Source organism: Hyalella azteca, unplaced genomic scaffold (assembly GCF_000764305.2).
Source record: "Hyalella azteca isolate HAZT.00-mixed unplaced genomic scaffold, Hazt_2.0.2 contig7326, whole genome shotgun sequence".
Taxonomy (NCBI): Eukaryota; Metazoa; Arthropoda; class Malacostraca; order Amphipoda; family Hyalellidae; genus Hyalella; species Hyalella azteca.
In genome coordinates this window covers 140687-155022 of record NW_025937454.1, presented here as the reverse complement: position 1 = coordinate 155022, position 14336 = coordinate 140687, and the positions used below count along the sequence as shown (strand labels likewise).

At 39.8% G+C, this 14336-nt stretch overlaps 2 protein-coding genes across 2 annotated transcripts in view; one reads left to right on the top strand and one right to left on the bottom strand.

Annotated features, from left to right (window-relative positions):
- Positions 1 to 710: 710 nt before the first annotated feature.
- On the top strand, positions 711 to 2012 carry LOC108682205 (intraflagellar transport protein 20 homolog). The gene is made up of 3 exons (XM_018171334.2): positions 711 to 1001; positions 1138 to 1292; positions 1457 to 2012. The coding sequence occupies exons 1-3, from the start codon at positions 872 to 874 to the stop codon at positions 1571 to 1573; spliced, it is 402 nt and encodes a 133-aa protein (XP_018026823.1). The 5' UTR covers positions 711 to 871; the 3' UTR covers positions 1574 to 2012.
- LOC108682204 (endoribonuclease Dcr-1) overlaps positions 1842 to 14336 on the bottom strand; it is a 28264-nt gene continuing 15769 nt past the window's right edge. Inside the window, exons 14-23 of the mRNA XM_018171333.2 lie at positions 13793 to 14042; positions 12540 to 13509; positions 12106 to 12275; positions 11671 to 11861; positions 11170 to 11328; positions 10384 to 10466; positions 7660 to 10152; positions 7063 to 7283; positions 6303 to 6575; positions 1842 to 6062 (exon numbers count right to left, since the gene is read on the bottom strand). Coding sequence (XP_018026822.1) covers positions 5919 to 6062; positions 6303 to 6575; positions 7063 to 7283; positions 7660 to 10152; positions 10384 to 10466; positions 11170 to 11328; positions 11671 to 11861; positions 12106 to 12275; positions 12540 to 13509; positions 13793 to 14042 — 4954 coding nt within the window. The 3' untranslated portion in view covers positions 1842 to 5918. The remainder of the gene's footprint in view (positions 6063 to 6302; positions 6576 to 7062; positions 7284 to 7659; positions 10153 to 10383; positions 10467 to 11169; positions 11329 to 11670; positions 11862 to 12105; positions 12276 to 12539; positions 13510 to 13792; positions 14043 to 14336) is intronic.

Below are 14336 nucleotides of genomic sequence, written 5' to 3'. Positions count from 1 at the left end.
AAAATGAATGAAGAAAAAGAAGAAGGGGGGTGAGGTGGTGAATAACTGGTTTTTTGTACAAACAAGGTACTCCAAATAGGTGCCCGTCTCAAAATTAAGACTTTTTTCTATTTATTCACCGATTCAAAAATGTACTCACTCTATCACATACACACGTCCGTAGTCGACCGAAGCTCGAACCGGCGGACTTTCGTAAGATGACTATGAAACTGCGTCTAAAGTCCCGTCAACGGAACAGCCACCAACCAGTCAGGGTCACTCTCGGAAGCAGCTTTGTTTATGTCATGACGTCAGACTAAAACAGACAGTGGGTGGGGGGAAGATGGTAGTAGATGGCACTCTAAGCATTTTGAAGAAAAAATCACAATTTTGAATCAATCGTTTTAATGAAATTTGATTTTCAAATTTGGGCTGATTTTTTTCATTCCAGAAGCAAATTTAGATTTGAAATAATACCCGAACTCCATATTTTGTGTAAAAAATGAAAAGAATAGAAGTAACAAGTAGTTGAATTAAACAAAACAGAAAGTATTTACTTTTTTTGAGAGTTGAATTCGCAATTGATCTCTTACTCGAATTCTTTGAATATTTAAGCAATAAAAATAAATCTCCAGGATTGGCCATTTGTTACCCTAAAATCGATGATTTTGTCGGACGTCAGACGCGACAGGTCTGTAAAATAATAAAAAAAAACACGAAATTCTAATCTTGATAAATCGGTGATTTCATTAGTAGTATTGTATAACATTGGTAGTACTAGTATAACATTTAAATATTAAACGAATCTTGTCTGTTCCGTTGCATAGCAACGATTTTCGAAGAACAATAAACATTCCGAAGCAAAGCAGGTGGATCTGCTCATCTTCAGAGAATGGCGGCTGACAAAACTCTAGCTCGCTCAGGACTTTATTTCGATGAACTCAATAAAATTAGAGTTCTTGAGCCAGAAGTTGCTCAGCAAACAACAGAACTGAGAGATGAATGCAGGGGCTTCGTTGACAGTGAGTAAAAGTTATGCAAACTGAGTCAGTGCGCATGCAAACGCACGCCGTTCTCTAGCGACAATCTTTTAATTCAGATTCATCATTCTTCAGCTAGAGTTAACACAAGGAACAAATTTTTCATTTTTTTTGACAGAAATAAACGACTTTCATGAGCTCGCGGATCATTTTATGGGAGTAGCGGATCGACTTAGAGATGCTGTTGAAAAAGAGAAGCTATCGGCTTTGGGTGCGAGGAATATGCTGAAAAGTATCAGCAAACAGAGAGAAGCACAACAACTGCAGTTACAAGTACGTGTGTAACTCAAATCTTTGTTGAAAACCTGGCTGTTATCTGTTCATATTCCAATATATATATGAGACAGCATAAATGTTAATTGCCTGATTGAACATGATTTGTTATTCTTATAAATCTTGACTATTTTCTCGAAAACCATTTTTTTTTCTTCTTCCAGGCTCTTATTGGTGAGAAAAAGCTTGAATTAGAGAGGCTACGCATACAACACGACTCTCTGCAGCAAACAGAAGCAGAACAACAAGAGTTCATTGAGCAGTTCATCACGCAGAAGTAATAGCATGGCATAGTGAAGTCGGCGCTGAAGTATTGGCCTGATGTGGCCTGTCGCTGAGTATAAAATTGCTACATTAACCCCACAGCCGTCACCATCGTTCGATTTAGCGAATGTTAGTAATCGTCAACAAGTTGGAAGGATACAACAAAAATAGAGGCGACTTTGAATTCTTATTTCAATCATAAGAATTCAATCTATATTGTAAATTATCGAAATTTGACAATCAAAGTCCCACTATAGATGCAATAAAGGCAAATAAAATTATCGATAAACTGAGAAAACGTATAATTACTGATCGTGGACACAGATGGCACGTTATTTTAGTGAGCAAAGCGAAGTTAGAAAACTTGCATCGACAGGTGAGCTTATTTTTCTATGGCGAGACAAAATCTTGAACAGCACAAGCAGCCAAAGCAATAATAAAACTTAAACCTAAAAACGAGTTTTCTTCAAACCTTCAAGAAACTTTGAATTATTTCTATTGTTGGGATGAATGAGTTAAACAAAAAATAAGTTTCTAGAATAAAGAGGGCAAAGTCAGACAATTTTTGAAGAGAAAAATCATGTAAATAGTACGCTAGGAGGTTAATTGTAAAGCCGTTCGCTAGAAAAAGCGCTCTTAAAAGCCTTCAAAAAAAAAAGCTTGAACATCACACTGAATGAATTACGCAGCAAAGATCAACCCAATAGAAGGAAAATTTGCGCTAAGTATTGAAAAAAGAATGACATTTTTACACAAATTTCATCAATTAATCCTTGCCATACTGCATCATTTTACAATAATTATGTGAGCTTAGGTACAATTGTACCTATGACACAATTGATAACAATTAATTTATTTAGCATCATTGAATGTTCGTGAGGTAGAGCATCAGGAGTCGGAGTCCTGTAAAACAAAACCTAATACTAAACAATGATATTTAAAACACGTCATTTTAAAACATAATCGCACGGTGCCATTGATATCAAACTCAGTCACCTTTAATTCGTGGCAAGCTATCACTCTTGAATCTTTTAATCCACCTTAAATATAAATACCACAAAATCAGGTAAAAATTCACTTGAAACGTATTCACGTATTAATTCAACTAAACAAATCACATAACACTTCTGAACATAGTTTGACAACGACCCCAGAGCAATGGCTGGTTTAATGGTAACCGCGCCTCGCTGGCATGCAGCAAGCTTGTTAAAGACGAATTATTTAAAAGTATTACATTATAAATCGTAACTTACTGCAGTAAACATATCTTAAGCTAGCCATAATCGATACTAAATTAACGCATTATTGATAAGGTATTGAAAACTAAACAAATTTCTCGGCTACAGAATACGCGGTTTAAAGCACCCAGGGAAGGAAGATGAGAAGAAAAGCAACGCGGCAAACAGTAATCTTGCATCAAAGCAGATTGGTGTTCACAACACAAAATCGTGAAAAAGGCTTCAAACAGAAGGAGTACCGCACGATTTTGCTAAGATTAAGAGGTATCTTGCTCACAAATCTAAATTGTTCATCTTCACATTACTCAAGTAATTGAAGTTTTAATTAGCTGTAACCATTTTCAACTATTCACTTTATACATAACATAAAAATCAAAGTGCACTCAAATCAAATAAAAAATTCATATAATTAAATTTTCCTCACACGAGGCACGCTTATATGTATCACTTCGAATTATTATGTCAAGGTAGTCGACAGCTATCGGCATTCTAGGAATAGGACTTAGAACTATGAAGTTCTAACATATCCACAAGAATTGTCAGAATAATATTTGTCGAAAAATATGCAATGGAAGCAGCAAGAATCTCGGACAAGTATGAAGATAACACAGAAGCCCGATTTCAGGTATTGAAGCGAATCACAGATAAGGGCTAGAACTCAATTTGTACTTTCTTGAACTTTTTGCATGCTTTTGTCGTCTCTGAGCAAGTGCTAAATCAAGAGACAAACTTTTCAGACTAAATTATCTTCCACAAATAATCAAGTGATAAAAAATATCTGGAAAATAATACTTTACAATGAAAAGATCTCATTTTGCACCACTGAATCTTACTTAGCAATAAATTATAAATAAATAACACAGCCAAAGAATATGCGGACAAAATTGCTTGACATGGAAATGTAGATGCGAAAGGAGTTTCATCATCTGTACAGAAAGTCGTTGAAATAAAAGGTCAATTCACGGTGCTGCTGATAGGCAGCCCACAAAACTGGAACCCTTCAGAAGGTAAAAGCATCTACTATGGAATAATAGAAATGAGCGGCTTAATATGAGGCCACAGCAAATGTCATCGCACATGGAATATGCCGAATGTGTAGAATATTGATTTTTCGACAAGGTAGGGAAAATAATTCCGTCAGCAGTTATTTCAGACATAAATGTCTGAGAAAATACAGCCATTTGCACTGATGAAACAGAATGAAAATAAAATTAGCTTAAAATAAACGGAAAATCAACACTCCAAAGACCAACCACCCTTTCACTATTTACATAAGCAAATGAATTATTCTCCTAAAGAAAAATGTACTAAATAAAAAAATTAAACGCTAGAACAAGAAACGAACAATGCCGGAAACTTAAAGTAATGAAGAGCTAACGCAGCACACACATAGTACAATAACAGTAAATCTACCGATTGCATTCTGCTCAGTAAAAGGATTGATGGTCTAAAGCAAGCCTCGACAATCTTATCAATCGACAATCAAACACAGGATGGATGAGGTCCTTCCGTTCGCATACCATGGATCACAATGCGGGACGCCAACTGACAGAACACACTGCCCACAGCTACACGTAAGATTCGTTACTATCAAATAAAGTCTTGCCAATATACTACAATCCTAGACATAAAATCCAGTAGAGCGCATAACCAATTTTAAAGCAATCAATGAAGAATATAGAACTGTGCAAGTTCAAATTAGGAGAAGAGGAAGCATTTTACAGATAAAGTTGGGAGTGGAAATGTTCCAGGAACAACATAAATACTGGTTGTGTGAGAAGATAAGAACAGTAATCGTCAACATTTTGCTCATGAAACCATGAGTAATGAGCTTCTAGGTTATCGAAAAGAGAGTAAGAAGTAGTAAGTAGTAAAAAAAATTCTTACAACCGAATTCTCGAATTTCGGTAGTAAGAAGAGCCTGACATTTATGAATTTCAAGAGAGACCACTTCAAATGCAGGAATGGCAGAATAAAAAACGCTCGTCACAGCGCACGAAAGTGACCGATGAGGTGGAGTTTAACAAGGAAGCTCGAGTTGCAGATACAAGTCTGAGTTCGATGAAGGTCTAGGACACAATTTGTTCTAGAAATCGAACGTTTATAAGTTTGGAATAGGTTATGTGTTGGTTTGTCCAGCAATTTGAACCTCGAAATTCAGTAGCACGCTTAACAACCCCTCCCCATGGGTTTGGGGACTTCTTTCACGCTTATACATAGTAGTGTATAGACGATCTTTCCATTTTAATCGCGTAGAGGTAGGTTCACAAGTATTTTACAACATTCCAGCCTAACATGATCTTCTGTTAGCGTACTCTGTGTTAATCTTATCTAAATGCCTGATTACCAGGGTCAATGTTTCAGGATAAATGGTCAAACATAAAATTTTCGAGTGAAAAACCAACAGGACGGTTAGTTAATGACAACGGAAATACAGTAGATACGACACTAAGGAGAAAACGTACCTAATTAAAACACTATGCTAACGAAGCAACTGAATATTCTTTGTTCATTCAGAGAATAATTTTAGAACACGCAAACAAACTAAGATCAACAAAACATGTTACATGAGTAAATGGTTACGGGTCACAAAAACATGAGACTACATCTTCCCCAGATGAACATTTATCTGATTGAAGTTTAAATAAAGCATTGAGATCTTAGGAGATTTACCGATTGGATAAACAAGTTTACCAAACTCTAGAGCAGACATGCAATAAAAATAAAAACAACAGCAATAAAGATTGGTACCAATACATTTGATTTCAGATGTTTAAAGATAAAAAATAAGAAGTCATTTCACAGCCCATATAACCACAAAACAATTTTCTTAAGATTAAATCTAAGGTCTTCGAAATACAAAATATATATACCATGCAAATTTCAATGTATGAAATAATTCTACCAAAACTCTCAATGAAACTCAGTACATGACAGACTCATTTCCTTGACACCGACAATAAAAATATCAGAAAATAGAGCGACGGACGTAATCAAACTTAGGGTCAAAATTATCGTAAAAAGACAGATAAGACCAATAACTTAAGACTCAAGATTTCCAGACACACAGCGAGATTTTGTATTATTCATCTTTTTCTGTCAAACGATGCCTGATGTAACGGGTTCAGGGCGACGTCACGCAAGCAGGAAGTTGGTTGTGACGCAGGTGTCGCAGAGCTCTTTTAGCTGCAGTGCTTTTTGCTATGCGGTAATTACGACCAACGCCACAGAAGCTTCCTTTGCCAAAAATTTCGACGCTCACGCGTACCTGAGACAAGAAACATTATATCCAGTTAGTTTACACATCTATTGAATTAAAACAATTAAGTCAGATCGACGTAAAAGCATAGTCATCTCAGCAGTACCGGAGAGATATGACTCAATGTTTTATCCTAATGCTGAACTCTCGCCACATATTCCTAGATAATCCACTATTTAAATTATAATTTCAAACATCATGGAGCTCTAAGTTAAACCTAAAACAAAAGCACATAAAACGACATCTAACCTTCCCGTCCACAAGGCGTTCCGGGCGTCCGAACTTGGCAGTCTCAGGCTCCATCTCGAGCAGCTCTCTGATGGGACTCTTGGGCACGACTGCGGTGAATTGGTCGATGGCGGCTTTCATGATGGGGTAGTAGGATCCCCACACGGCGTCCAAAGAACACCCCGAGTCCAGGAATATGGCGCCCGCAACGCTCTCAAACACGTCACCGAGAGCTTTGGGCACCTCGATGTCCTCAACAATGTCTGCTTCTGTTTCGCCTTCCAGCAGGTAGTACTAGGAAGCAGATTATGAATTACAATTATGGGAGTGATATATTAAATACAATATTATGAATTATAATTATGAGAGCGATATGGTCAATAAGATATTATGAAATATGATTATGAGACCGCTATAATCAATACGAGATTTTGAATTTTAATTATGAAAGCAATATGATCATCAGGAGATTATGAATTATATTATTTGCACATTATAAAGAAGAATACCATTGAGTTACTACAGCTTATAGACTAAGATGAGTTCATGTGGTTTCTAGGGCATTATGTGATATAGACTTATTAAAAGAGGAACATGTTTTCAATAACCAAAATTACCATGTCCAATAGGTTGTGGCAAATACAAATAAAAAGCTAAAGAAAACTTCTGAACTTTTAGACTAGATGATCATTACTAAATAAGCTAACATTTGATAGGAAAGTTAACATGAAGAATAAATTAAAGCACTCAGGTTTACAGACAGAGCAAAATTTGCACGTACTTCCTCGTTTATTTTATGCTCGTTGGCTTCCTGATCTTTAACAAAATCTCGGATAACAGAGTCCAAGCCAGGGGAGAAGTGTCGGAAATATTTATGGAAGCTATGCTTGACTGCAAGCGTGGCGAAGATAGTGTTGTTGACCAGCGCTGAACGCAGGTCTGTGAGCGCTCCAGGCGAGTGGTGGCGGCAGTCTTCGTACAGATGTCTTGTAATGAGGTAGTCTGCAAGAGGCGAGGCGGCTTAAAGGTCAAGTAAATCATTTTTTTGATTTTCACTACTGATTGTACTTTTATTGAACTGACGATGGAGCTGGTCTCTGAAACGTTTTCACTGTAAATATGGACTAGTCTTTACTTTTAAATTCTTGTCAAAGCAATCAATTGATACTAACATCAAGATTATAGCATCGTTGATATTCTTAACGTGCCTTGGTAAATAAGTAGGAAGATAATATTTTCACCTAATTAACAATAATACCTTCACAATATTCTCCAATCATAAGATGTTTACGAAACAATACCTCCATCATTCATTTCACGAAGCAGATGCATCCTGTCTACTACAGAACGAAAAAACAAATAAAGCTCGCAATGTTACCTAGGACGGCGTCTCCAAGGAACTCGAGACGTTGGTAGCAGTCGGTGAGACGGTTACGGCAGAAGGAGGCGTGAGTGAAGGCTTGCAGGAGGTAGGCTCGGTCTATGAACGTGTAGTTGATGGTTCGCTCAAACTCATCGTAGTCCGTCAATAGTAAGTCCAAGTCACGGTAGTGATCAAAGAGCTGTACAGGATAACGATCCTGGGAACTACATCCAAACAGCGGAGGTTTTGCCATCTCATCAGCAGAAAAGTTGGCGCTGGTGTTCACAGCGTCAGTTGAGCACTCTGCGTTAAGGCTGCAGATCTGAGTTTGGCTATCGAGTTGACATGACTGAACGTCCTTGCGTGCCTCGTTCGTTGTCCAACAAGTGTAGGACAAATTAGCAGGTGTAATTAACTGCGGCACGTGCAAGGGAGAAGCGGGCAACCCAACCTGGGAAAAGGTGAATTTTTCTCTTCCAGACGCTTCATCAAAACTTGACTTCGTAGGTAACACTTTGATGCCAAGCCACGACATGAACAAAAGGGCACCTTTGGGACCGCAAGTGGTGAGATAAGCTCCGATTAGCGCCTCGACCGAGTCAGCAATACTTTTATCTGGGATGCTGTGCTGCGTAAGCAGATTATAGGGGATGAAAATGGGCAACTCTTCGGGTCGTCTCATGTCCACCTTGTCAGATCCAGGAGGCCAAAAATGGGAAACGGCTTCATCAGAGGCATCAGCGTTTTTGAGGAGCCTAGTTCTATCAAGCACCATCAACCTGATCTGTTCACTGGACAGTTCGTGAAGGTTGGGCAACTCTGCCATATTCCAGTGGCCTGATGGAATGCCTGAAGCTATCAAGGCTTCTTCAAGCTCCCTGGGAACATAATAGCTCGGGGGAAGCCAGTTGTCATGAGGCTCGAACTTTGTTGCAACCATACAATCACCTAGTCCCTTGTACTTGCCGAGCCTGTAGAGATTTAAATTACTCACTTGCTTGGAGCGTAAGTAGCTGAGCTTGCCTTCATGTTGTTGTGGGAACATGCAGTACAGGTACGTGGTAATGGCGTATTTCAGGTAAGAGTCACCAATGGTCTCAAGACGTTCAAGGTTTACGCCATCGTTGGCGTTGGACATCGTGAGAGCCTGCAAGATTACACTAGGCGACGGTCCGTAGAGTCCGCTCAAATCAGGCTGAAAATCAAAACTGAACAGCTGCTTGTCTTCACCTACTGGGTAAAGGGTGGATTCTTTCTTCACGTGCGACACCATCATGTTTTCTAACGTAGCAGATTGGTTGAGACTAGAATAGTCCAAGCCAAAATTGGTGTCCGATGCTTTAGTATTTATAGATTTGGTGCACGGAGGAAGAAGATTTACATCGCTACCAATCACAAAGCTTTCATCAGCCTCATCAATGTCTATTTCCTCATTATATTCTGCACAAGATACATCGAAATTTTCAACGAGTGAGCCCAATGCAGCAGGAGGAATATTACTTTCAGCCAAATTTTTCCTTTTTGCCTTTTCGAATAACAACTCGTCATTCTCTCCAACGAAACTGTCACTGTGTAACATTTCTAATTTTTTGTCTTCGATGACCTTGCAGAATTCAGTTTCTGCCTCGGCAATTTCTTGCGGGTTGATTTCCCCCATGAACAAGTCCAGCTCATCTTGATCGTTATGTTGCTCCTCGTCCTCATGTCGTTTCTTAGGCTTAGTGCTCCAGTCATTGGCCGCAGCAGCACTTTTGATCTCCTCGGTGACCGACTCTTCATCAGAAGAAGCCTCGTAGTCGTCCCAGTAGTCATCAAAATCGTCATCATCTTCGTCGTAATTGCTGTACGAGTCAGCACCTTCACCCCCCGAGAATTTGTCACCTTTGTAACAATTGTCATTGAAATCAAAGTTGTCGTCATACTCGAAGTTAGACGGCGATCCTACCCGGAAGATCCCGGTGCTGCCATTTCCATCGTTATCAACGTAGGCGTCACTATCTCGAGGGCGACTAGTCGCTTTGGCAGCAGTTTTTTTCCGTGTACTTGAGACGCCAGTGCGAGCCTTAGCTTTCCTTTCTTTGAGTCCTGTGCCCCAATCAGCCCCCAGCTCGCCTTCAATGTCATCTTCAGCTACTCCACAGTCCAAAATGGTAAGGTTATCTGGTAGATCTTCATTGGGGTCGAATACTTCCAGCTCGTCTAGGTCTTCATCCTCAGCGTCGGCAGCCATTTCTTGCTCTGCTAAGGCCATTTCATTTGACCAAGTTCCGATCTCTAGTTCGCCATGCCTTCTGCGACGACCTTTTTTCTTTTCATATTCCTCATCTATCAAGGAAAGCTCGTCGTCTTCGGATTTGGTTGACCCACGAGGACGAACTTTTTCTTGAGCAAGATCGTGTAGCTCAGCAACGCCAATAGGCGGTTTCTGGCCGCACTCATCACCTTCTGAAGTCTTCTTAAAGACGTCGGCGAGAGTCCATCCAAAGTCAAGCGCTGGCCAAACATGATCTGAGAGTGGAACAATTTTTGAAAATGAAATCATGGAACGGAAATATAATTTATTAGTTTTGGATAGATACGAATCAAATTAAGATTCAAATAACTAATAAATAGTTTTCCTGAGGACTTTGAACAAATGAATCAAGATCGCAATGAGATTCTGAACAATATGTGAATCCATACGCTATAATTCTGCACATTTCCGTCTTGAATTTACGAAGAATAGAGACGGAGACTCACCAGGGGGGAGCGTGGGGCGGCCAAGACCGATCTCCTGTGCAACAATCACGCGAAGTTCATCGGCCAACAAAAGCGCGTTGATCCTGCAGCAAGAAATTTGCGTGCGAAAAATAAGTAAGGAAGTCCAAATAAATACCTAGCGCAAATGTGATGATAGAAATGTAATAGAACAGCAGAAAAAATGATCAATGAATTGAAGATACAAAAAGTTTTGAGATTGGTATGGTCACGGAAATCGATTTATTCTTGACATGCTCGGAGAGCAACAGCCGTCAGGGAAATTTTATTCCCACAACAAAACGTTGAACAGTAAGATATGCGCACATCAAAACCACGTCATTCCTAACAGAAATAACACTATAATCATGTTTGATGTCAATGTAAACAACATGCAGACCTGTACAGAACAGTCGGTAAGCACACAGCCTTGCGCAACAGAGAGGCGGGGAACGGCACTATAATGTTTGATGTCAGTGTAAACAACATGCAGACCTGTACAGAACGGTCGGTAGACACACAGCCTTGCGCCACAGAGAGGCTGGGAACGGCACTATAATCATGTTTGATGTCAATGTAAACAACATGCAGACCTGTACAGAACGGTTGGTAGACACACAGCCTTGCGCCACAGAGAGGCAGGGAACGGCACTATAATCATGCTAGATGTCAATGTAAACAACATTCAGACCTGTACAGAACGGTTGGTAGACACACAGCCTTGCGCCACAGAGAGGCTGGGAACGGCAATATAATCATGCTAGATGTCAATGTAAACAACATTCAGACCTGTACAGAACGGTCGGTAGGCACACAGCCTTGCGCCACAGAGAGGCAGGGAACGGGTGGATGCTGCACAGCTCTGGAACGAGGATCTGCTTCTGCTGGAGGCTCTCTCGCTTAGCGCGCTTAGTTTCCTCTGAAGTCGTCGGCAGAGCTACACCCTTCCTGCAGTTTGAATCGTTTCATCGAAAAAATGTATCAACAAGGAATCAAAGTTAATGAATATATAGAATATTTATTATACATATCATGCTTTAAGCGATGTTGCTGTAATGAACAACAGATAAATGTCATCTACTTTTTTAAATTACTTCCACCGAAACAAATGAGGTAAATAATTATGTTCAATTCGGACCAACACATAACATGGATACAAATGTGATTTATTATTATTTATATCATATTATTTGATTTTTTATACATGGATATTATTTAATTTATATAAATTAATATTTGACATCATTGTCAGCAACAAAGAACAGTTTTCAGGCAGATCGGTAAAGTAACCTGTTGACATGTCGAGGCGTGAGGAGGTTGAGGCGAGCGGAGGTGTGGTCCACATCGAGCAGAGGCTGTCGCAGGTTGCTAACTTGTAATCCGTACTTCGTCCAGTAATATTTTTCGAACGTCTCAAAACCGGCATCCGGAAAGTCACTTTGAGGGTTGAGATGCTCGCAAATTTCAGCAACGTAGAAATACTTGAGAGATGGAAAAATTAAGCAAAATAAGGTGAAACAATCAACTTACCACACAGTTTTCAGAACAAGTATGAGGATGTTACATAAAAAGGCCAACTAACCATATCGAGATAACTATTTCATCTAATCAACTTGGTAAGAATTCCAAGCATTTTTTCAACCGAAAAAGAAAAACTTTCATTCATGCATTACATTGTCAATCGACAGTGTCTAAACATTAAATATGGTGATAACAAGGTCTAACCTGGGGCTGGTCATGGTTCCTATACCATGGCATGACAACAGCATCTTCATAAAGCTCTTTCTTGAAGGTGAAATTGCGGCGATCTTCGTCACTTGGTGCTGAAGGTTTCAAGTCCCCAGCTTTGCCAATGCTTTCAACAAACTGCCAATCAACGCTCGTCTTACCAGGAACTGAAATATTAATAAGTGGCTGCATTAGTAGTACTAATGAAACGAGAGATAGGAGAATGTATTGGTCCAAATTAAATACCTAACCACAAATGGCTCAACTTACAACAAGGTATTCATCACATTTACAAAATTGTTACACAAATCATCAGTTCGAGTCATGGATACGCATGCAAATCCCCATTGTTTCATTTTTACTTCGAAACTGCACTATAGTGTTAAAAACCTCCAAATTCGGGTTACATAAATAAAAGTTAAAGTCCTCACCTCTGATTAGTGGTACAACAAAGTAACTTGCATTAGCCTTCAAGGGGTCAAATTTGATGGGATATTTCTCAAGTCGGAGAACATGGCTGAATGTGAACTGATGGAACATATTGAGTTGTTTCAGTTGTTCATCGGTCAGTTTCAAGGCATCGCATTCAACAGAAGTGGAAATGAGATTCAAATTCACCAAGACTTCACCAGATCGCGTGAACACTGGGAAGGCGCTCGTTTGAGGGATGTGTTCGGTAGTTAAAATACCGAAATCCCGAGGGCTCAGCTCGGGTCGGTATATGCGCCGGCCTCTAGTGTTCTGTTGGTCGGGAATTGCACAACGAAGTACCATACTAATGCTGTACAGACGCAATACAACAGACGGCCTAGGAAGAGGGTTGTCCGAGGGAACACCTTCCGTTGAATCAACATTGCAGTTAGTTGCAGTAATTTCGCTCGCAAGTTTAAATTCATCCGTATCGTTGCTACCACAATGTTTCTCATGTTCTGTAATTTTAGATTCATTCGCAGTACAACTTGAAGCTCTCTCTGTGCATATTTTCAAGTTTTCACACGACAAGGACGGAGGTACCACTGTAGCATCTGTATTTTCAGATTTCTCAACCACAGTTTGTTCAGGATTAAGCGTAGACATGTTTGCTTCCACTTCGGACGCAAACTTCACTGTCTCCTTGCTTTGTATGGCCGTGGTCTCGACCTCACCCAGAGTAGCACCTTTAGTGAGACATGCTGCAACTTTCTTGTAGTAATACTGACGGCGCTTAGTCGTGCCGGGACGGGGGAACGTGTCAGGATCAAGATCAGACGGTGGTGGAGGACATAGATGCTGGTCCAGCTGAATGCTTTCTTTGCCAACAGGTAGGAGCTGGTCGTCGAGTTCACCGAGCTGATGCAAGGCAACGCAGGCCGTGAAGGCGGCACAGTGCTTAGCTAGCACAGGAGACGGTTGCCAGGGGCCCTGGAAAGGAGTTATGACACATAAAATATGGAGGAAAAACGTTTCATCGGCAACTTATTCTTTCCTACGTGTACAAATTAGAAAAAAAAATAATAGACAGGTGGTACATTATGAGCGGAGCAGAAAAAAACTAAAGTAGGTATATCAATTCACACAAATTGGGAGAATCCAACTAATTTCTCACAACCTTTGCAATTAATAAGTAAAATTGTTCAATTTCATAAAATAAATTCCTGACTTGTAACAAGTTTCGGGCAAGACCAACATCTCACAAAAGGCGTACCACGATAATGTCTTTCAGTGGCGAATTGATGGGCAGTGCTAACGAGCAGCAATACAAGATGCCATCAGTAGCCGTAACCAGATTCTGATCTTGATCAGAGGTAACAGCATTAATGCCAGACGAGCTTTCGTTGAAGGCTGTGGATTCTTGTGGGGCAGGTGGGTTGTCTTGAGTGGCGCTTGGCTTGGTGTGGATCTGCCACTGCACCGTGAGGCGAGTGAACGTGTCGCTGGGCAGTTTGGCACAATACCTGCGCATTATATGTACAGACACAACATTGAAATAATTCAATTTTGACACTTATTCATGTTGAATTAGTAATCTAAGTATTTCCATACATGAATTCCAAGTATTTCAAGTATTGCCAATATATTTAGATCAAATACAAGAGTAGTAACTAAGAAAAAAATTATCGATTTTCTTTTCAATGAAATGAGATGAATGCAACATTTGACACATAAGAAGTGATGTGGCCTTTTTTATATTCAATGAATATATACATAGGAGCTTTTTTAGATATCTCGCACAATAATTAGGTTACCAC

What these genes read in the sequence shown, in the direction of transcription:
- LOC108682205 (XM_018171334.2), top strand. Translation starts at nt 872, where the DNA reads ATGGCGGCTGACAAAACTCTAGCTCGCTCAGGACTTTATTTCGATGAA. An exon ending in ATGCAGGGGCTTCGTTGACA is followed by an intron (nt 1,002 to 1,137) that starts GTGAGTAAAAGT and finishes TTTTTTTGACAG; the next exon opens with AAATAAACGACTTTCATGAG. An exon ending in CACAACAACTGCAGTTACAA is followed by an intron (nt 1,293 to 1,456) that starts GTACGTGTGTAA and finishes TTCTTCTTCCAG; the next exon opens with GCTCTTATTGGTGAGAAAAA.